Raw genomic sequence first — 21032 nt, 5'->3', positions numbered from 1 at the left:
CCAAGCCTTGTAATTTTGGTTTAGTTGCTTTGGCCTCTAGCATGTTTGTATTTATTCCTTTTTGCTCTAGGCTTTTTTTTTACAGGTAAGCTAGGTAAGTGGCTTAGCTTCTGATTAGCTTCCTGCTAATCTCTTGTTATGTTCTTGTAACTATCTTTTGATATTTATATATTCCTGGGGAGCATTGCTCCACAGTTTTTCTCAAAAAAAAACCGAAGGCTAATATTTGGATAATCAGTAATTCAGTACTCAGTGACTTGCTTGTCAATTGAAGCCTAAAATATTTGAATGATTCAGTGACATGCATGTGCTCTTTTGCTAGTCAAAATCTCCTGACATGTAGCGAATCGGCCATGATTTGTGATGACAAGCTACAAAAGTAATTGCTGTCTAAAGAATTTTGAGATGTAGACTGTCCGGAGTCCTTTTCTAAAAAAAAAAAACTGTCCGGAGTTATTACATAAATTGAAGCCTACTATTTATTTTTTCTTCTGCTATACTATTTATCAGTACTAGCAGCAGCCATAGAAATATGCAATCTGACAAGAAATTGTTTGCTGGGAAGTATATAAGTGATTGATTAATTCTTGCTACTATTGATGATCGATCTGCCTTCACAATTGAGGACTAATTTCTAGGCCTGGATGGAGATCTGTGCTAGCAAGGGGAAGGGATAGGAACCCGGTGGCAGTGGTGTCTCTCCAGTTGCTGGCAAAAGCAGAGACGACTCAATGCGTCCAGTTCCTCAATGCGTCCAGTTCCTCTGGCTCTAAAAGGGGCGTGCTTCTGAATCGTACGAGTAGTAGAAAACGCAGCAGGCGGGATTCAGAAGATTGCAGACTGAATCGTGACAAGCCTAGCCGCCCACGCGAAGGCCGGTGGCGGATGCCTTTATAAGGAACGTGTGACGACGGGCGAGGCAGACCTCTGCACTCTGCAAACCTCCCCGTCCGCTCGGCCCGGTCAAACAAGTCAGGTAGCAGCGTCGTCCTCCGGTCAGAGCTCAAGAAGCCCACCGCGATCGACGCGGCGCAGGCGAGACAGCATGGGTGGGGGCACGGCGGCAGAGCCCCCGGCGTGGATGGCCGCCGCCGCGCGCAGGTGGCTGGAGAACGCCGGCGCCACGGTGGAGGACGCCCCGGGCCGGGCCTTCAACGCGCTGCCCCTCTCCGGCGTGCGCGTGTCCCTCGCCGAGCGAGGCCGCGCGCTCTGCTCCCTCCGCGTGCCGCCCCAACTCACAGTGCGTGCGTCTCCCTCCCTCTTTCCTTCCTTGTTGCCCCATCCAGGTCTCGCGCCGTTGGAATTGGATCGTGTGATGAGTTCTTGGTTTCGCTTGGGGCTCTGGTCAGGACGCGGAGGGGAACTGGCACACGGGCGCCATCGCGGCGGCGGCGGACGACGTGTGCGCCGCGGCCATCATGTCCGTCGAGGGCATCATCAAGGTCTCCGTCCACTACGACATCTCCTACTTCACACCGGCCAAGCTCCATGTGCGTACACATCACACCGCTACCTCCTAGTACCTACTACTGTCTTGTCTCCAGTTTCTTTCAGTTTCGGCTCCTTGGGACGCCAAAAGAAAATATTTTCTGTTCTTCTAGCTTCCCCACTACGTTAGTATAGTGTCTGCGTCTTTAACACTGAGTCAACGAGAAAAGAAACAAGAGGTTTGCTACGTGTGGTGTAGCCACTCCACACACTCCTCCACACATCATCGGTTAATGTTTGCTTACCAGGCGTGTCGTCGTCTTCAATCAGGCAGGCGATGAATGGCACGTCACTGCCTGGCAATAAGTAGAGTACATCATGGATGCCAGTCCAGCCTATGCCCGTATGCCGTAATGTGATTGCAGCAAGCTCCACGGATAAACCACTCCAATTCCGTACTAGTTTCATGTAGCAGCATTTTAGCACTCGTATTGGTTTTGTTTTTCTGAAGTATGATCCATGTTTATAAATTTGCTGTCAGATACTTCTATAACCAGAGCAGATTATTGGGGGTTTATGCAGATCCAAGTCTGGTTTTCATATTCTGATGAAATTGCTCTTCTGAAATGTTCTGATGGAAGATTAAACTTGTTGTCATTTCATTGTTAATAGGGATATCTTTCTACTTCATGACACGCCTTTCACAGAAATTCAGTCTAATATATATGTGGACTGCATCACCCATATTACATTGTCCAATTGGGTGAGCCTGGTCTTTCAAGTAAAGACGCTTTAATTCCTTGGGCACCCAGCACTTGGTTAGCATTACCTGCACATTTTTTTTGTGCTAATAAGATGGGTAGAGAACCGGAATATGCTTCATTCTTTGGCCACCTTCTCTTGTCTTCAGCATTTGTTCTTTGAACAGTCAGGCAGGAGGTCTGTGCTGACGGTTCTTAGCTAATATTCCGTAGTATTTTTATTTATTTATAACCATTCTGTGGATACAACTTCGGGCTAGTTTTCAGAACAAGAAAGCAAACGAGGTCTGTGCTGACGGTTCTTAGCTAATATTCCGTAGTATTTTTATTTATTTATAACCATTCTGTGGATACAACTTCGGGCTAGTTTTCAGAACAAGAAAGCAACAATGATTGGCCATTCTATTGTATCATGTGTAGACATGCTTCTTTTGAAGTTTGTTTCCCAGAAGCAACCGTGTTACTACTACCTAGGAATAGGATAACAGGGGAGTGGTTATGTTTCCCTCCAAGGAAATTTCCAAACAATCAAAAGGAGTCCAAAGCATTTCAGCACAAACGTTTTCTGTTACATGACTCAGCAAGCAGTTGCCTGTGCTTTTTCAAATTATATGCTCGATAGGACTCTCTCACCATTTTCAGATTCTTAACAGGTTTGAGTAGTGCTACTTCTTTTTATCTGATGAACATACAGTTAGTATTTTAGTATTCAGTTCAGACTCTGCATGTATTCAGAAAACAGCACTGCACACATCTTTTCTCTGCATGTATTCAGGAAACAGCACTGCAGAGATGGTTTCAGCATGTATTTATGTTTTTTTCATGGGAATGACGGAGGACGAAAAGAGTCCTCACCTGATATATTGCCATGGATTCCGGTCTGACCGGTGATGGTAGCAGATAGCCAGATAACAGGGGGGCGTCGTGGCACTGAAGCCATGAGGCTTTTGGTTTCAAAGGAACTGAACTGAACTGAAATGTTGTGCGTCCAGGAGGAAGTGGAGATGGACGGGCGGGTGGTCGAGCAGAAAGGGCGGATGACAGCGGTGACGGTGGAGATCCGGAAGAAGGAGTCCGGCGAGCTGGTGGCCATCGGGAGACAGTGGATGACGGCCTCCAGGCCCAAAGGCTCTCAGAGCAAGATCTGAAGCTTCCTTTAAATTTAATCAGTAGCTTGAAAATTAATCAGCAAGATCTGAAGCTTCGTTGAAAATTCAGTTCCAGATGTTACTGGTGTTGATGTCCCCTGTAATTTAATCATGCATTGGCAAGCAAGATGGAAATTTTCATCTCTGTCCTGCGTTAATCCCGGCTCTTTTTTTATACTAATCCCACCTCTTTTCTGCGTCACTTTCAGTTGCATTGCTAGCAGCGTTTTTTAATGGATTTTGTTCGATATGCCATGGCGTTTTATACAGCTGACTGAAAACGACACGTGCACTATTGTGTGTGTTTTTTTCTTGTAACGAGAAATCCATGGCCATTCCAAAGCAACTTCACCTAATCTTAAGATGGACATTAGAAAACGTGGCGAGATGGAAGAAGGTCGTACTAGCGAACAGCGATCCCAGCGTCCAAACGCGCGGCCTGCCGCAGCCGGCGGCGTGGACATGGGCGACGGCGGCGAGTCGCGGGCGCTGCGGCAGGTGGCCGTGGCCAGGAAGTGGCTAGAGAACCCCCGCGTGGGGTACGACGGCGGCGTCGCCGCCCACGCGGCTGGCGGCAGCCAGGAGCTCAGCTGCGTGGCGCTGGCCGGCGCGCGCGTCTCCGTCGCCGAGCCCGGTCGCGTCGTCTGCTCGCTCCGCGTGCGCGCCCCCGTCGCCGTGCGTGCCGGCCGTTGATCCCCAACTCCTGAATTCAAGCACCGTTGACTTTGTTCCGGAGCACCTGAGCCTGCTTCTGGCTTGCCGTGGGTGTGCAGGACGCGGAGGGGAGCTGGCACACCGGAGCGATCGCGGCGGTGGTGGACTGCGTGTGCTCGGCGGTGGTGCACACGGTGGTGGGCGCGCCCACGGCCACCGTCCACTACAGCTTGTCCTACTTCTCGCCGGCCGATCGCGACGTACGTATGTTCAGATTAACTTTCTATTTCCTGTCCGACTACCCGCAACTCTGGAGCTGGAACGCTCACCGCGAGCTCCGGCCGGCCTCCATCGCAGACGGAGGTGGAGGTGGAGGGGCGAGTGGTGAGCCGGAAGGGGAAGCTGACGGCTGCGACGGTTGAGGTGCGCAAGAAAGAGTCCGGCGAGCTGGTTGCCGTAGGGCGGCAGTGGGTGACCCCTACCTGGCCAACCAAGGCCAACAAAACCAGCAAGCTCTGAAGAAGAAGGAAAAATGTTTGTGTAATAATTCGCTGGCATACTTCTTATCTTGGAAATGTCGATCTCGAGGAAGAAGAGAAGAAATTGTCTTGGTAGCTATTCCTATTTCTGGTTCGCATGAGCTCGGACTCGGTCGTTGGGGCCGGGATCAGGGTGTGTCCACTGGATGCGTGCGTGTTCACGCGTGAACCAGTGGTGCTGCCAGGGCATTGTCCAGACTCTGGATCTTGCATTGCATTGGGGATGGCACGGCGCAGCCTGCGGAGGAACATGGCGCGCGGCGTGCCGTGGACCGTTGGCCACAGGTTGCCGTTTGCCTATTTATGTTGCAAAAGATAGGGTCATGGAAAGGCAGTAGGTTGGCCGCGCCAAACAAAACTGTCTCGTCTTCTTTCTGTTAGCGTGCATGTGCAGGTGATCGCACCGCAACTCCGGCGGTGTTCGAACTGGTTTGGTACCCGGAGGAAGACTAGCTCTTCTTCTAACTTGGGAGAACAAGGAGGAGGAGAGGAGACCACACACAATGGATCCCTGACATGGCGCCACCACTCACATGACCAGCGCATGTTTGGAGAAGGGCCAAACCTGTGGCTGTCATGTGATTGGTCGCGCCGGTGTCAAGCATTTATTAACCCATTGTGTGTTGTTGTCTTTCTTTTTGTCTCTGATCTAGCTCATCAGGTAAAACTATCTCTCAACTTGTGTGGTTGTCTTCTTCTTTATCTCTGAGCTAGCGCACAAGGTAAGACTATCTCAACTCGTGGAATGCTATGCAAGCTAGCGTATAAGAATTGGAGCAAGTGCAAGCATGACTTATATATGTGTCGCATTGAGCAATCGTGATTGATCACCAACATCTATATCAACACTTTTTAAGCGGGAGATGGGGTGCGTCAAAGTCCCCACTAGATGGAGACTTTGTTTCCTCTCTTGATTTTTAGCCTCTTTACTATTTTTAGAAGGCAACTATATTGATATTGTCTAATATATGGTCTCGTAAAGTGTCACGCTATGCAATTGTTTGGGATTAAAGCGTATCCATAACCAACACGAATGAATAGTGTCCGAGACTATAAGTCGTGACACATGATAAAAAACTCAAGATCTAGGAGTTAGAAGATGGCCCAACACCAGTTTTATTGGGGTATATGCACTAACCTGAAGAGCTTCTTGAATATCTTGGAGGCAAGACTGAAGGTGTCAACTTGTTTTTCCTTGTCATCAACTAAAAAAGGGAAACCAACAATTAGGATAGAAACATAGTAAAGAAAACCAAATTACGAAACAAAACAATGGACAAACCAATCTTGCGAGCACGACATTGGTGTCCTCCTGATCCAGCAACTTCAGCAGGGGTCAGCAACTTCGACTCTGATGTCCCTTTAAAATAGGATAGCCATGGTTGCTGCAATTAGTGGTGTGAATCGAACGCTGCAAATTATAATAGAAAAGGTTAAGAGATAGAAAATGGTCACCGTGCGTCGACACTAGCTTGCGCTTGTCTGGTCCCTGGCATGGCCGCTGGCTCTGGTAGTGAGAAATGGTTGGGGAGTAGGGAAAAGGAAGAAGCAGTTACGGCTTAGGGTTGGGATGGCGTGTCGCGCGGCCGCCAGGCGGCTAAGGGCGGGCGATCGCGGCAAATAGCAGTGACCATAACCTACCTTGCCGACACGGACAACGGCGGCGCAGATGCACGGTCATCATGCCTTGCATCCTCCATGAGCAGTGAGTTCGTGCGGTGTGCACGCAGCCGCCAGAGCAGGAGGGGATTCAAGGACGGGGTGGAAAATAGATGAATGGAGTGAGGGATTGGCTTATATACCTAGGGTTTGCTTTATTTTGGGCTGGGCTGGTTTGATATTGGGCTTTCTAAAAAAATGTATGTGGACTATAGAACGTTCCAGTACCCGTGTACCCATTGGAGTGAATGTTTTCCCCAAATAGTAGTTGGGTCTCGGGTCGTGGTCCCATCGCCATTTTTAGTCTAAGCTATGCGGCATGATTAGGAACTCAAGACCTAGGAGTTAGAGGATGGCACACCTCATGGAGGATTGTGGAACATGTGGTGGAGAAAAAAATGAGTGGACACATGAGGGAATCATGGACACCTTGTGTGAATTCATGACATGTATTCATGTGCAAGCCTCCAATACCTAATAGTTATTTTTTTCTTTCTAACTATTACTGTATTATTCGAGCAGCTCCTTGCACATGAGCATCTGTCATGAATTCAAAGTAGATGTCCACGGTTCGGACATTTCTCAAGAAATAGGTCCCCATCCCCCTCCCTCTCATCGTGATAATGAGTGTTTGGATTTCTAGGTTATTATGAAGTATTTTGACTCGTAATCACTAAAACATGTCCAAAATGGATTATACGACTATTGTAATATGATGGTTTGATTTATGATTATCCATCTCATAATTTAATCTATTTAGATGGCAATTAAATTATTTTAGCTAATTACATAATCATATAGACATTACAAGGTATACTTAATAGTTTTTTTTTCTTTTTAACTACTACTGAATTCATCTAGCAACTCATGCATTGAATCCTTGCACATGAGCATCTGTCCTGAATTTAAAGTAGATGTCCACGGTTCCCCATAAGAACATTTCTCACCGAAGATGTCACCAAACCCCTCCTTATCACGGTGACAATGAGTGGTTGGATTTCTAGGTTATTATGGTGTATTTTGACTCATAATCACTATAAACAGGTCCGAAATGGATTATAGAACTATTGTTATATGATGATTCGATTTACGATAATCCATCTCATAATTTTATCTTTTTTTCTGAAAGATATAATTTTATCTTTTTATTAGATGGCAATTAAATTATTTTAGCTCATCATCATAATCATAGAGTCATTAAAAGGTCGATATCTACACTTAGCAGATCGTGCAAAATCGTGCCAGGTGACAAAAAACAAAGAAAAATCGGCATATGCAACTCGTATTTCCACATTTTATTCACCAATCGTCTGACTCCTGTACACCCAATCATTCTTCGTCTTGTCAAGTCAATCCCCACGCCTGCAGCACAAAACCAGAAAAACAATCGCAAAGTGAGAACCGACGTTGCAATGGTGAGTTCATTCAGTTAAGCACGAGACGAGCCCCAATGCAAGAATTATTCCGCGTGCACCGGACCTGGATCCTGCCGTCCGACGTCCCGACGACGAGGACGTCGCCGTCGGCGTCGACAGCCATGCACTGGACGCGGCACCCGGGGCCGCCCGCCTGCAGCGTGCCGATCCTGGCGAGCTTCTCCCTGGACCAGATCTCCACGGCGGCGGTCCTGGAGGCGACGTAGATGAGGTCGGCGCTCACGACCAGCGACCGCGCCTCCGCCGCTGTCGCCATGGAGCCGACGAGGCCGTAGTTGGCGCAGCTCCACACCTTGACGGACGCGCCGCCGTCCACGGACGACGACGGCGTGCTCCCGGTGTAGAGCAGCCCGTCGTGGACCTGCAGCGCGTAGACCGGGCTCGCCTTGCCCAGGATCCTCTTGCTGCCGGACTGGATCACGCCCAGCGTGCCACTCGCCAGATCAATCTCCTGCCAATGCCATGCCACCCAAAATCGACCACGGTCAGTGCTTCTTGCCCGTTCTGTCCATGCTTATCAAGGTTTCACGATTTGGGCGCAGCACAGACCTGAATGCTGCCGTCGTTGCAGCCGCAGAAGAGCTTGCCGTGCACCAGCGCCATGGACCTCACGTACTTGTTGGGGTTCAGGAGCTTGGAGTTGCCACTGTTCCAGCTCAGCACCTTGACGCCGGCGCCTTGCGGCACGAAGCAGGCCACGGCGCTTGCGACGGCAAGGCTCTGCACGGGGTCTCTCGTGTCATGGACCTCGACGCACCGGAGCACGCCGTCCCGGAACTGCCACACCTGCTTGCTCACAACAAGAACATGTCAGATGTACTCTCTGAACTCTGAAGTCAACCCATCCATCCTTGCAGTGTCACCTAAACTCCTGAATCTTGCCAAGAAAAGAAGCATGACTACGTATTACGTACCCTTATACTTCTGTCCAGTGACCCACTGAAAAGCTTCTCCTCCGATTGCAGGACTGACAAGCTGGTGATGGCTTTCGTGTGCTCCTGAGCCTCGTGGACAAGACGAAGGATGTTTTCGCTCCCTTCCCATACCTTGAGTGTGCCGTCAGAGTGGCCGGAGAAGATGTAGTTCTTGAGGTAAACGACCGACGTCACCTCGCCGTTGGAGCTGCAGTCTACCTGGTTGATCTCCTTGTGGCTCCACATGTCCTGCAATGCGAAATTCAGAGAGGCCATTTGTCATCAGTAAATCTGAAAATTGGGATGCACTGCAGGTAGTTGATCGAGAGGCATTACGACGCTGGATTCCTGGCCGTCTGATAGCAGCTTGAGCATCTCGAACGCGAGCCCGGAGGATTTCTTGAGCTCCCTCAGCGTCTTGAGCACGTCCTTGATGTACGTCGTGATGTCGTGCATCCCCTCTACAAAGAAATTTCCACATTCCGATCGAGGTTCAGTTCAGAGATAACAATGTTCAGTATTTGTGTGCACAAGAGAAGGAAGAAGAAGAAGAATGGTTGGTGATGTGATGAACTAAAACCGACCGCGGTCGTTCATGAAGCTCCTGAGCGCGACCATGGCGAGGACCCTGTCGCTGCCGTGCTTGGCAGAGCGGAGCACGACGACGAACTGGCGGAGCAGGCAGACCCGGGCGGCCCCGAGGACGCCGGTCTCGGGGAGGAGGGAGAGCATGTACACTAGCCAGGTAGCGCACACGAGGCTCGTAGTGAACAGCTCCACGTTCTTGGTCCTGAGGCACTCCGAGAGGGCCTCGAACACCAGACCGAACTCGTGGCTCACCACCGCGTACGCCGCCTTCCTCTCCCAGTCCGTCGCCGTCTTCCCTTCCTCCTGCGAGATCGATTCAGAGTTCTTCAGTCATGGCGAGCCTTCTTCGTGCGCGCGCTCGAGAGTTCAGCGGCGTGGATCGGAACTGTCCACCTACCATCTCGTCCTCGGCGTCGGCGCGAGCAGCGCTCAGGTCCTGCGACTGCCGGTACCTTTCCTTGACCCTGGCCAGCTTGAGCAGCGTGGACCGGGCGAGCGGCCTCCCCGACGACGAAAATTTCCCCGGGAGGCACATGATGGTCTCGGCGGCGAGGAGCTGGCACCGCGGGAAGTCGGTGTTCTTCAGGCACTGGATGAGGCAGTCCACGGCTTCCTCGCGGTACATGCTGATCTTCCTCGGCTCCACCAGGAGATCAAGCTGGAGGAGGAGCCCCGCCACGACAGGGGCGTGCTCCGGCGGCGCGGACTGCAGGTACACGAGCATCGTGTGCATCATGCTGAAGGAGCTACCCTCCTTGATGCTGCGAAGAAGACGCTCTGCCGCCGATCGCCTGATCGATGAATCATTCGATGAGATAGATGAAGCAGTGGGTAGATACGTCAAGAAGTTGAGAAGCACGATCGGACGAGTTGGTACTTTTTCAGCTTGAGCAGCTCGTAGAGGAAGCGCACGATGTCGATTTTGTCGGCGTCGCCGACGGTGTGGAAGGCGTCGAGGACGGCGCTGAGGGACGCCTTCTCGGCGATGCTGCTCCGGCAGTGACCGTCCTCCCAGATGCACCTGAGGAGGATCCGCATGGCGGCCAGCCTCTCCTCCACCGGCTCGGCCTCCAGGCTGGCGGCGAGGCTCCGAATGAACCTCTCGGACAGCAGCGCGGACCTGGGCACCGGCGACGTGGAGCTGTCAGTCGCGCCGGCAGCCTCCACGAGGATCTGGCTGAGGAGGATGACCGACGCGGCCTTGGGGCTGACGCACATCTTGAGCGGGTCCTCGTCGCCGCCGCGGCGGATGGTGGCGACGAGCGCCTCCGCCAGGTCCATCTCGACGAGTTGCTCGGGCGCGGGCGACAGGAGGCAGATGAGCACGGCGGCCTCCGCCAGGCCTTTCTTGAAGAGCGCGGCGAGGCAATCGACGTCCGAGTCGACCCTGGTGAGCGTCTGCACGACGGCGTCGTCCCGGGACGCGAGTTCGGCGAGGAGGAACACGGCGACCCGAAGCACCTGCGCGCTGACGGAGTTGAAGAGGATCTCCACGAAACCGTTCACGACGGCGGGCCTGGCGAGCGCGGCGAGAATGGCCGGCTCGGCCTCGGAGCTACCGGCGGCGGTGGCGTCACGCCAGAGGCGCTCGATCTTGAGCACCGACCGCTCGGACTGCGACAGGTCCTCGGACGTGCAGAGGCAGGACACGGCGGCGCGGAGCTCGGCCACGGCGCTCTCGAGCGAGGCCTGCGCGATGACGCTAGTGGGCGACGGCGCGCTGGCGCTGGTGTTGGCGTCCGGTGACGTCGACGAGGTGGCCGCCGCCTTGACGGGGAGGAGGAACGGCGGCGGCGTCGCGGGACTGTCGCCCGCCATGGCGATCGTCGCCGGAGGAGGCGTGGCTGGCGGCGGGGAAGGGGAAGGGGAAGGGGACGACCGCCGCTGCGGCTGCGGCTGCTGATCCCACCAGGCGCCGATGAGGCGCTTGAGGACGTAGTTGGTCTTGGGCAGCTGCGCGCCGTGGAGGCGCTGGCGGGTGATGGGGCAGGTGGAGTTGCCCCGGTCCAGCCACTCCTGGATGGCGCGCCGCTCGTACGTCTGCCCGGTCTCGAGCGTCACCGGGTCGTCGAACACCTGGCTGGTGATCGGGCACACGAAGTCCTTGGGCGTCGGCAGAGGCCCCGGCGTGTCGTCGTTGCCGCGCGCTGGGGAGCTGCTGCTGGTATATGTACGTACGAGTTTGTTAGTGAAATCGCCTTGGGATCATCAGCAGCTGTGGAGGCGGCGGCGGCTTTCTTACCTCGCTGGCTCCGGAGACAGCCGGCCGGCGTCGGCGCGTAGGCGTGGCTGCTTGGAGGACAGTGGCGGCGCTGCGATCTTTTCCTACAAGACAAGGCAGGTGGCATTGGCAACTCAAATTAAACCACGCCCTGGCCTGGAAGCATGCTGTCAAGCTTGGCATTGGTTTGATCGAGTAGATTTCCTTGTCAACGCACGTTCCTGGGATTGACCAATTCAGGGCACACAGGGCAATGATGGCATGCATGCGTGTCGCAAGGTTTCGCATGCCAAAAAGTGTAATCCACGATTAAAAGTACTGTTTGCTGATTTTATTATGAAAAAAAAATATTATTGAATGAGATTTCAGAAGAGAAAAAAAAAAGATTGACAACACTCGAATATTCAAGTGGCCACTTTCCTGCGATGATGCTGATGATTTTATACAAACTGGATGAATTGGCTCGTTTGAGCCGTGCTAGTACCACCACTTTGTACGCTACTTACCTGTTGGGCACATAAACTTATTTAGCCACTCTCTCAGGTACGTAATTTTGTTGTTGTTGTTCAGGCAACATGTCATTTCGCTATTGTTTAGCTATATTTAGAAAAAAAAAAAAGGTGAAATTGTCCCTTGTGATTGATTGTGTAAGATTGTTGTTTGAAAATTCATAACAATCCAGGCATATCGAATATAGCAACTCCATTATTTAGCAATATATATCTAATCTCTTATAAAGCTAATCTCCGTTGCAAATCTATTTCATTATGCAAAACATCCATATCATTCTCACTAATTATCTATATCATCTTACACTAAAAGTCATGTCATCTTATTAACTTCTAACCTCTTAATTGCAAAAATCATTCCAAATTCTTCGCAATTATCGCAACAAAACACGGGGTATTTCTAGTTATTTATGTAGTTTGAAGGAAAAAATGGTTGTCTATATGGTCTTCGATGTAAAATACAAATAAATATAGCCTTAGGTCTCTACATTTTGTCGGTGTATCCGCAACACCCAAATACATCACCCTAATTAACCTTTTGTATCTACTAATGGAGACTCCGGACATGATTCCTTCGTCCCTAAATAAATCAACTTCCAAAGTTTTTCTAAGTCAAAGTTTTGTAATTTTGATCGATTTTGTAGAAAATAACAACGAATGTTATGATACAAATTAGTATCAACAGATACGCCACGAAAACAAAATTTCTAGTGTCATTACTTGCTTTTATGGATGTTAATATTTTTTACTATAAAATTTGTCAAACTTACAAAAGTTTTACTTAGCACAACTAAGTTAATTTATTCAGAATGGAGGGAGTACCTAGTAAGAGAATAGTACCTCTCCACTACTACAAAAATGAATTAGCAAGGTGGTGCCATAATATTAACTGAGATGGTCACAAAATCCAACCGGCTTGGAAAATGTCAGACGATTAACGAAGGCGATCGTTTTCATTTACGAAGGCGGTCATGATTGTTCGCCTCGTAAAATTGATTTACAGATACGGTCACAAAATAAGTGCCTCCTTATTTTGTGTGAGGTTAACTAGAATGATAGTAAACATTGTGAAAAATGAGGGTGGACCACATGCTACCTCCAGTAAAAAAAGTACTTAGTCATGTTTAACTTTGCGTGATCTTTGATATGTATCTTTGATGACTAGTTTTATACATGTAATGTATTCTTAAAATCCCTCAACTAAATCTAAGAGATTTTGCAAGTATTTTGAAAAAAAAAGTTTAGATATATATTACATGTACAAACTAATTAATGGATGAGTGATACAAAGACAATGCTATTTCCTGGGTGAGTTTTTGTGCAATGATATTGGTGGGTAATTTATCAACACATAGAGAGGTGCTTGTTCTTTTTTATTCTCTCTGCTTCATAATGTGGTAATTTGTTAACCTTGATAATTAGCGTTGAGATTTCTTTCAATGGCAAACTGCTAAGATAACAATAAAAAATAGTTGCAGAGCACATTAACAAGTACGTAAGCTCTTGCGTCTCGATGGACGCCAATGCAAGTTGCAGAGCACGCACCTCTTTGCCGTCACGGAGCTCGGAGGAAGACTCCTCCGTGCTGTCGTCTGATGGCGCGGCCGCCGTCGACCGCGACCGCGAGTGCTCCGCTCGGATCCTTGACGCCGGGCTCCCTCTGCCCACCGGCGGCGGCGCTTGCTGCTGCTGCTGCTGCTGCTGCACTATGAGGTGCGGCGGCACGCGCTGCGGGTACAGGCTTGGCGGCCTCATGAGGTCCTTCCTGCCCCTGATGCTGCTCTGCCGCCGCGGGTAAAGATCACCCGGCTGCTCCTCCGCCTCCGCCCACATCGGCTGCAACAGGTGACCAGGATCTCGTCATGACGTCATGTGCTTGAGAATGAGGACGAGCAAGAAGGGAGCGCTGTGTCGCGTTATTACATTGTCCCGTAGTTCACTCTGCGAGCTGGCAACAGAGTCGTCGTTCTCCGGCGCGGCGTCCTCGTCGCCGCGACTGTCTCCGTCGTCCCCGACGCCGAACACGAGCTCCGGAGGAGGAGGCGACGGCGACACCGCCGTCGATGATGGCTCGCCGGCCTCCAGGATCCTCTTGAGGTAGTGCGCGTACGCCTTGCAGTTGGCGTCGAGCACCTTCTCGTACTCCCGCTCTAGCGCCCTCATCTCCTGCGCCTGCGCGCCGCTCATGAGCGACAGGACCCGCATCGCCGACACCGCCGTGGCCTCGTCCGACCCGCCATCCTCGTCCTTGGCCTTGGCCGCGGCGGCGGCCACCGCGGCCGAGGCGCGGCGCGCCGCGAAGTGGCGCATGACGGGGAGGAGCCGCGGCGCGAAGAGCGCCTCGAAGACGGTGGGCGCGAGCTCGTGGCGCGCCAGCGCGGGGTCCAGCGCGAAGAGGTCGAGCACGGCGGCCGCGGCCGCCGCCCCGCCGCCGCGGCGCGCGGCGCGGGCCAGCGCGAGGAGGAGGCACGAGAGCGGGGTGGCGGCCGGCAGCGACCGCAGCAGGCGCTCTGCGGCGCGGAGCGACGACGGGGATGGCGACGGCGAGCCCGAGGCCGCGGTGTCGAGCGCGTCCGACACGAGGGACAGCGCCTGGAGCGTGGCGGCCGGGTGCTGCTGCCCGTCCGCGGCCGCCGCCGCCGAGAGGAGGTGACGACGCAGGAGCGGGTCGGCGATGAGCTCCGCGAGGAAGGCGGCGGTGTGGGACACGATCGCGGAGTAGGTCGGCGTCGGTCCGGCCATCGCGTCGCGCTGCGGCTGCGGTCGCACGGCGACGGGGACGGTTTTGTTCTGAGGTGAAGGTGGACTCGGCAAGCGGCTCACGCGAGGCGGGAAATGACCGGAACAGGCACCGGCCGGCCCGGGGTCGGTGTGGGGAGAGGCAGGGGCAGGACGGGTATTTCGTGCTCCGTGGGGCGTTTAAGTTATGGCGGGAGCGGAGACTGACTGGGTTCCCGGCCGGCGACGGCCGGCCGCGCGGCGGCGTGACGCGTGGAGAGAGATGGGCGCTGGCGGGCCGTGTTGGGAAAGTCAGATCCTGGGAAAGGGTTGGAGGCTCGTCTCCAACATATCCTTCAATCCTTGTGCAAGAACAACAATGGATATGGCTGAAGTTGGGGATTTAAATAATATCACTTGTTTTAATAATATATGAGAGTGGTTATTGTTTATATGTAGGAGAAAATAGCATGGCCAATGGCGAGTGGATGGTAGCTTCCCAAACAAAAGCTAAAGACCAAGCCAAAGGAGAGCTATCGAGCCCAACCCGATCGCGAAAAAAAATAGATGTTCTCGGAATATAGAATACGGGAATGAAAATATGGGCTACGTTCCTGTTGCATACTACTAGGATTCAGCCCCTTGGTTCCATGACCCATTATTAAAATAAGAGAAATTTATGACATACCATAGGCTTTTACACTCAAAACCAGACACGAAGCCAGCGTCTGAGTCCCCCCTACCACTCCCGAGCAAGTGAAGCCCCTAGAGCCCTCTTCTGAAATTTTGGATGTAGATGTACATGTTAGGAGGGCTGAGATTTGCTTGACCTTTTTTCTTGCTATTTGGGCCAAATTTATAAAGGCAGAGGATTACCCAAGCAAGGTCCACCCTATCCCAAGTTCTCAATCCACCGTCCCCACCCCCAATCCATCAAGCGGCAGCTTCAGGCACGGGCGCGCGACTTCCTACAACGACGCGGCCACGCAGGGTCTTGGGCGAGTGGGGAACGACCGAGCGACCAAGCAACACTAGGCATGGATGGCGAGCAGTGAGTAGGCAGCCATGCGTTGTAGGTGGTGGGCGAACGGGCGCTGGCGGTGGCGCTCAGCGGGAACGCCAACATCACTGTTCAACCCCTCCTAATTTTTTTCTAGCTTCGTCCCTGCTCAAAACATGTAAATTGTAGATGCCAAAATAAAGCCTATTTATATAGACAACCATGCAAGCAAATTATTTCTCGATCAAGGACCAGTCCATGAAGAAAATACTTCTTGGAAGGAAATGCGAGGGAGGTCTCTATCTGCTGAAGTCATCTAGGTCTACTTCTAATAAAGTGACATTTGACGTCATCAAGTCTTCATTGTCTAGGTGGCATAGCCGTCTTGGTCATCCATCACCTACGGTAGTGTGTCAGGTCCTTAGCAAGAATCACATTCCTTTTGTTTCAAGAGTCAAATAAAGACATTGTATGTGATGCGTGTTAAAAGAGTAAAAGCCACCGATTACTCTATCCTAGATCTACGAGCATGTCAGTAAGTTCTTTTGAGCTTGTTTTTTCGAATATATGAGGTCTGACACCCACCTCTGAAGGCAAGCATGATTATTATGTTAGCTTCATAGATGACTTCATTAAATTTACGTGGATCTATTAGCTTCACCACAAATCTGAATTGTTCCAAAGTTTTCATGATTTTCAATCTATGGTCGAAAGACAATTTAACAAGAAAATCCTAGCTATCCAAATGGATTGGGGAGGAGAGTATCAAAAGCTAAACACCTTTTTTGCGCATAGGGATGTCCCATCATGTGTCCCGTCCCATGCCTAGTTATTAGGACCGGACCGAACCAACGGTCCGACCAGTAAAAGACCGAACCAAAGACCTCAACGGTCCGGTTCACCTAAAAGACCGTCCCTGCAATCGGACCGGTAAAAACTGGTTGAACCAACGGGTTTTTATTAGAACCAGTGAACCGACCAGTTTCCACCTGAACCGCCCACCTCAAAGCTACCACTCTTAGGAAGGTTCAGGTGGAAACCGATCGGTTCACCGGTTGTAATAAAAACCGGTCGGTTCAACCGGTTTTTACCGGTGTGATTGCAAGGACGATCTTTTAAGTGAACCAGACTACTGAGGTCTTTGGTTTGGTCTTTTACCGGTTAGACCGTCGGTCCGGTCCGATCCTAATAACTAGGCTACTCTCACGTCACCCCCGCCATCTGTGATTCCGCACTTGCCACGTGTTCCGACAACAAGCACGAGAGGACAAGAGGGATAACACACCTCGATGCTCATCCTCAGATCGCCTATGCAGACGATGTCCACACTCCAGCCCGTGATGGAATCCGCTGTGGCTTCTAATCCTGCATCACAACCTATGCCATCACAAATCCAACGACCATTAACTTGTCTACAACATGGCATACAAAAGCCCAAGGTATATCTTAATGGCATGATTCGTTATAGCCAACTTGCCACCACTACAGAGGGTCCTCTTTCATTCGCAACATGCATTAGCTGATAAGAATTGGAAACAAGCTACAGATGTTGAAGAAGGTGTGGCACGACGATGACGGAGACGGCGAAGGAGAAGCTCGAGCCTTGCGGTGAGTTTAGCTTTTGATATTCCATTAGCAGGAGTTTTCTGGCCTTCTCCGTGGCCTTCTCCACTAAAGGCTTGAATCTTTCCTCGGCCGCCTGTAGGTGATCGACCAGCTTCTTGATGGTCAAGGTTTTCAGATCCTTAAACATCTCAATTGCTACCGCCACCTGGCTATTTGAGATGTCACCACGCGGAGAAATTTCTTCACCACACGCGCATCGGTCACGCTCTCCTTCGTGAGGCCATGTAGGTCAGTGCCAAGCTTGGTGATTCGGATTGCAAAATCATCGATGGTCTCATCTGGTTTGAACGTGATCCCCTCGAATTCAGCCAAGAGCTCCTAGGCATTCACTTCCTTGACTCGACCTGCCCCAAGACGCATTGTCTTCATTCCTTCCCAAGCCTCTTTCACTGACTTCTTATTCAAGAGCATGGAATGCATCGACTACAGCATGCCCTGGAGCATGGCTCCTAGCGCCAGTCGATCTCGTCGTCTTTTTGACCTTGTCACTCTCGATCACATCCTAGAGGTACATACCCTCGAGATTGCATTGGATGTGTGACGACCACCCCTGTTAATTGGTGCGGGTTAGCATCAGCCACGTCAAGTTCCCATCACCTCCTTGTCGCTCATATCACCCATGGCGACTGCTTCAGTGTTCACGCCTCCCTCTTCTCCAACTCAGTGGATTGAACCACCATACTTCCTCTACTCCTTCTCACCATCACTGGACATGACCCCCTCGGCTCAGATACTACATGTTGGTGCCCGATCAATGAGATCAGCCCAAAATGTCGGGACGCGGTGACGAATTCACGAGCAGATTGGAAACGTTAACAAAAAAAGGCAAGAAAAGTGGATTATAATGCTGTCAAATCACAGCTTATTTTGCCCCCACTATTCATATATTTATAGAGTTTCATAACAAAGTACCCACGCCGAGCCGCACAGGTGCGCTACACAATTTCATCGTGGTATGCACCACATGTGCCGTGCACAACACGATGTGGCTCAAACAAACCACACCGGGCTAGATCATGATCGAGCATGTCATCGACCATGCCTCGCCCCTAACCTGACTGATACTAGACTCCAACGAAAACAAAGACTAAATAGACGCTTGCAACAAATTGGCTAATAAAGCTGAGCGCTATATGTTGGTGTCCGCCCGATCCCGGTTGGATGAAAGTTAACACCGATGCAACATTTCTGGCACAGGGCAATATGGGTGCTACAGCCTGTCATTTGGAGCCTTCAGATAGTGCAAGCAGTCTGGTATAAAAAGGTGTCTTGATGCGTGTCTGATGGACACCTTGGCATGCGCACAACAATGGAGGCACGGAGTCCGTGGAGACGATAAACATGTTGCATTTCCATGGATATCTTGGCCACACGCCCACACTTGACTATATTTAGAAAACCGATCAACAAGCAACAACAACCATTATGGGAGCTGTGGGGGCTGCGCGGACTGGGCGGAGGGAGAGCGGCGCGAGTACTTTGGAAAAGATGGAGATTTGGAATTCGAAATTGGCCTTCGTGAGGGCAGTTCCAATGGAGAATTAATGATAGTTTCTATCTCTATTAAATGACTTGCCACCTAAGCAAAATGGTGACATGGCAGCCTAATTAATGAGGAAAGAGAGAAAAAATGGAGGAAACGGTTTCTTCTAGAGGAAACGAAGTCTACTCTCGAACCGAGGAAGAAGAAACCGGAGGTTTTGCCGTTGGGAGGAAACGAGCAGCGTCTACAGATGGGGCCCGCGATGGTGCTCGCCACGCTCGCTAGCCGGCAGCCACGCGCTCGCTGGTGTCGCCGCGCCCTCCCGCCCGCCCACCGGCAGCCCCGATCTACTTGCCTGCCGGCACCGGCGACGCCGCCGCGCCTTTGCCAACCCGGCTTGTCCTCAATCGGTCACACGGACCACGCCGTCGTGCCCATCCTCACCGGTTGCACCCGCTCCCACTCGTCGCGGAGGAGCTAGCGTCTTTGCTGCTACGGGGAGAAGGAGATGGATTCCAACCGCGACGGCTTCATGGACCTTGCTGAGTTTGTCGCCTTCCGTTGCAGCAACAGCGAGGAGTGCAGGGAGGACGCCACCGAGGCCAAGCTCCCCGTCCGTGCGCCCCATGCGCATCCCCGTCCATGCTTGCCCACACCGCCGCACTCGAGTGCACCGGCCACTCTCGTGTACCCACACAAAAGCTCGCTCTGCCGCGCTCGACTTCGCTGGCAGCGCTTGCGTGCGCCGGCCACGCTCGCCATTGCCGCTGTGCTCGTGCCGGCCACGTTTGCTCGCGTCGCCGCTCTCGCGCCACTGCATGCTGGCCAAGCTCGCCCACGGTGCTCGCCTGCTCTTGCTCAATTGCGTTGGGCTGCTGGCTACTCTCACGTGTGTGGCTGTGCTCGCCATGTACAGTGCGCTAGCTGGTCACAACCCTCATGCCTGCGCATGAAGAACGAGAGGACGAGAGAGAGCATGGAAAGGATAAAGGTGAGAGAAAAAAAAAGCCCACATTTATTACGCAAAGACACTACTGTTGTGTGGAATAGTTTCTATAGGCATTTTTTATTGACAGGGTTATCATAGAAATCGTGTATAGTTTCAACCATTGGGACTGCCCATATTGCGCGCACAGAGCAAGCGGATCCATGCAACCGTACATAGTGTGTAGTGTACCTGAACCCCCAAAGCGGACCCACCCGTCATACACAGAGTATTACCACACGTGCCGCTTTGGATCCGAACGGGCACCGCAAGGAAAGGGCAAGCAACGGCCGCCGTTCCGACTTCTCCGCCCCTGCCCGCTTGCCCCGCTCCACCTCGAACGAACCGCGCCGCCACCCCGTCCCGTCCGCGTCCGCGAATATATCTCTGCGTGGCGCAGCCGCCAAGTCAAGTCTCCTCCGGCCCCGCCGCCGCCTCTCCCGCTCCGCTCCGTTCATCAGCATATAACACCCCACCCACCCACCCACCCAACCGGACGACGGACGAGCCCCCAACCAACAAAAACCCGAGCCCTTAAGCTTTCGGCGTCGCCGTCAACCCTCGCCGAGACCCCGATGTCATTTTTCCTACTACCGGCGGCCAAGGTCCGGTCTTTCTTCACCCCGTGTGTGTGTTTGCGGCGGAGGCGGTGATCCCGATGGGCGCCGCGCTGCCTGGGAGAGGAGCGGGAGCAGGGGGGTTGCGGCGAGCGGTACCCGTCGTGGTGCGTGAGCCGGGAGGAGATCGATCGAGCGCGGCCAAGGAGGCCGAGCTCCGGGCCACCTACTGCTCCTTCATCCGCGACGTCTGCATCAGGCTCCAATTGTGAGTGATTGTCCTTCTCCCCACTTTTCCCCCATCGCGGTTTCGTCGGTGGTTTTGGTTGCTTGGTGTTCAATCTGTTATTGGTAGTTTAGTACTTTTGTTTACAACTTTAAATGATACATATATTATTATGCCAACTACGGCCGAATTACATCGCATTGTGCTATGCTCGATCTGCCGGTCTTTCAAAGGTCCTCTTTCTCCTCCGCCAGTCTCACGCCAAGAACGAGTGGCAGGTAAGATGCCTGCGTTCGTTCCTTCTTTCTCACGTGCAGCTGCTCTTTCATTTTCTTCTTGATCCGATCCATGCCTACCGCTGACTTACCGGGATGCATATCATCCCTTATATGCAAATGCAGACATTGATGATGGTAATAGTAATAAGCAGCTGCGGGGGCGCTGCTGCTCGTGCGGTGAAGAAGACCCGCCGCAGACGACCAATGCCAATGCCACCGCACAATCGTTAAGGCAAGGTCCTTTCAACTTGTGAGTGACGATATTAATGATGCTTTCTGAAGGTTAATATTTTCTCTATCTA

At 52.0% G+C, this 21032-nt stretch overlaps 3 protein-coding genes and 1 long non-coding RNA gene across 7 annotated transcripts; 3 read left to right on the top strand and 1 right to left on the bottom strand.

Moving 5' to 3' along the window:
- LOC8078107 (acyl-coenzyme A thioesterase 13) lies at positions 638 to 3518 on the top strand. Its single transcript, XM_002457031.2, has 3 exons — positions 638 to 1240; positions 1350 to 1490; positions 3182 to 3518. Exons 1-3 carry the CDS (start codon positions 1046 to 1048, stop codon positions 3335 to 3337), a joined length of 492 nt encoding a protein of 163 aa, XP_002457076.1. The 5' UTR covers positions 638 to 1045; the 3' UTR covers positions 3338 to 3518.
- Positions 3586 to 5390, top strand: LOC8077570. Of its 3 annotated transcripts, none has more exons than XM_021457056.1 (3): positions 3586 to 4012; positions 4111 to 4251; positions 4349 to 5390. In XM_021457056.1, the coding sequence occupies exons 1-3, from the start codon at positions 3701 to 3703 to the stop codon at positions 4508 to 4510; spliced, it is 615 nt and encodes a 204-aa protein (XP_021312731.1). In that variant the 5' UTR covers positions 3586 to 3700; the 3' UTR covers positions 4511 to 5390. The 3 variants fall into 3 exon arrangements, with proteins under 3 accessions (XP_021312731.1, XP_021312732.1, XP_021312733.1); XM_021457057.1 differs by having other exon boundaries at positions 3631 to 4012; positions 4111 to 4255; XM_021457058.1 differs by having other exon boundaries at positions 3631 to 4025; positions 4111 to 4255; positions 4349 to 4486.
- On the bottom strand, positions 7384 to 14912 carry LOC8077569 (putative E3 ubiquitin-protein ligase LIN). Of its 2 annotated transcripts, none has more exons than XM_002454847.2 (11): positions 13781 to 14912; positions 13403 to 13693; positions 11370 to 11452; positions 10005 to 11288; positions 9525 to 9918; positions 9124 to 9430; positions 8876 to 9000; positions 8540 to 8788; positions 8175 to 8411; positions 7669 to 8076; positions 7384 to 7551 (listed from the first exon to the last, which is right to left on the bottom strand). In XM_002454847.2, the coding sequence occupies exons 1-11, from the start codon at positions 14597 to 14599 to the stop codon at positions 7534 to 7536; spliced, it is 4215 nt and encodes a 1404-aa protein (XP_002454892.1). In that variant the 5' UTR covers positions 14600 to 14912; the 3' UTR covers positions 7384 to 7533. The 2 variants fall into 2 exon arrangements, with proteins under 2 accessions (XP_002454892.1, XP_021312730.1); XM_021457055.1 differs by having other exon boundaries at positions 10005 to 11285.
- LOC110433473 lies at positions 20177 to 20962 on the top strand. The gene is made up of 3 exons (XR_002450904.1): positions 20177 to 20494; positions 20686 to 20730; positions 20854 to 20962. It is a non-coding gene; the product is annotated as an uncharacterized LOC110433473 (long non-coding RNA).

Source organism: Sorghum bicolor, chromosome 3, assembly GCF_000003195.3.
Source record: "Sorghum bicolor cultivar BTx623 chromosome 3, Sorghum_bicolor_NCBIv3, whole genome shotgun sequence".
NCBI lineage: Eukaryota > Viridiplantae > Streptophyta > Magnoliopsida > Poales > Poaceae > Sorghum > Sorghum bicolor.
Note: the sequence above shows the minus strand (reverse complement) of the source record. Positions and strands in the feature narration are given on the sequence as shown.

What these genes read in the sequence shown, in the direction of transcription:
- LOC8078107 (XM_002457031.2), top strand. Translation starts at nt 1,046, where the DNA reads ATGGGTGGGGGCACGGCGGCAGAGCCCCCGGCGTGGATGGCCGCCGCC. An exon ending in GCGTGCCGCCCCAACTCACA is followed by an intron (nt 1,241 to 1,349) that starts GTGCGTGCGTCT and finishes GGCTCTGGTCAG; the next exon opens with GACGCGGAGGGGAACTGGCA. An exon ending in TCACACCGGCCAAGCTCCAT is followed by an intron (nt 1,491 to 3,181) that starts GTGCGTACACAT and finishes TTGTGCGTCCAG; the next exon opens with GAGGAAGTGGAGATGGACGG.
- LOC8077570 (XM_021457056.1), top strand. Translation starts at nt 3,701, where the DNA reads ATGGACATTAGAAAACGTGGCGAGATGGAAGAAGGTCGTACTAGCGAA. An exon ending in GCGTGCGCGCCCCCGTCGCC is followed by an intron (nt 4,013 to 4,110) that starts GTGCGTGCCGGC and finishes GTGGGTGTGCAG; the next exon opens with GACGCGGAGGGGAGCTGGCA. An exon ending in TCTCGCCGGCCGATCGCGAC is followed by an intron (nt 4,252 to 4,348) that starts GTACGTATGTTC and finishes CCTCCATCGCAG; the next exon opens with ACGGAGGTGGAGGTGGAGGG.
- LOC8077569 (XM_002454847.2), bottom strand. Translation starts at nt 14,599, where the DNA reads ATGGCCGGACCGACGCCGACCTACTCCGCGATCGTGTCCCACACCGCC. An exon ending in AGAGTGAACTACGGGACAAT is followed by an intron (nt 13,694 to 13,780) that starts GTAATAACGCGA and finishes CACCTGTTGCAG; the next exon opens with CCGATGTGGGCGGAGGCGGA. An exon ending in GAGCTGCTCAAGCTGAAAAA is followed by an intron (nt 9,919 to 10,004) that starts GTACCAACTCGT and finishes TTCATCGATCAG; the next exon opens with GCGATCGGCGGCAGAGCGTC.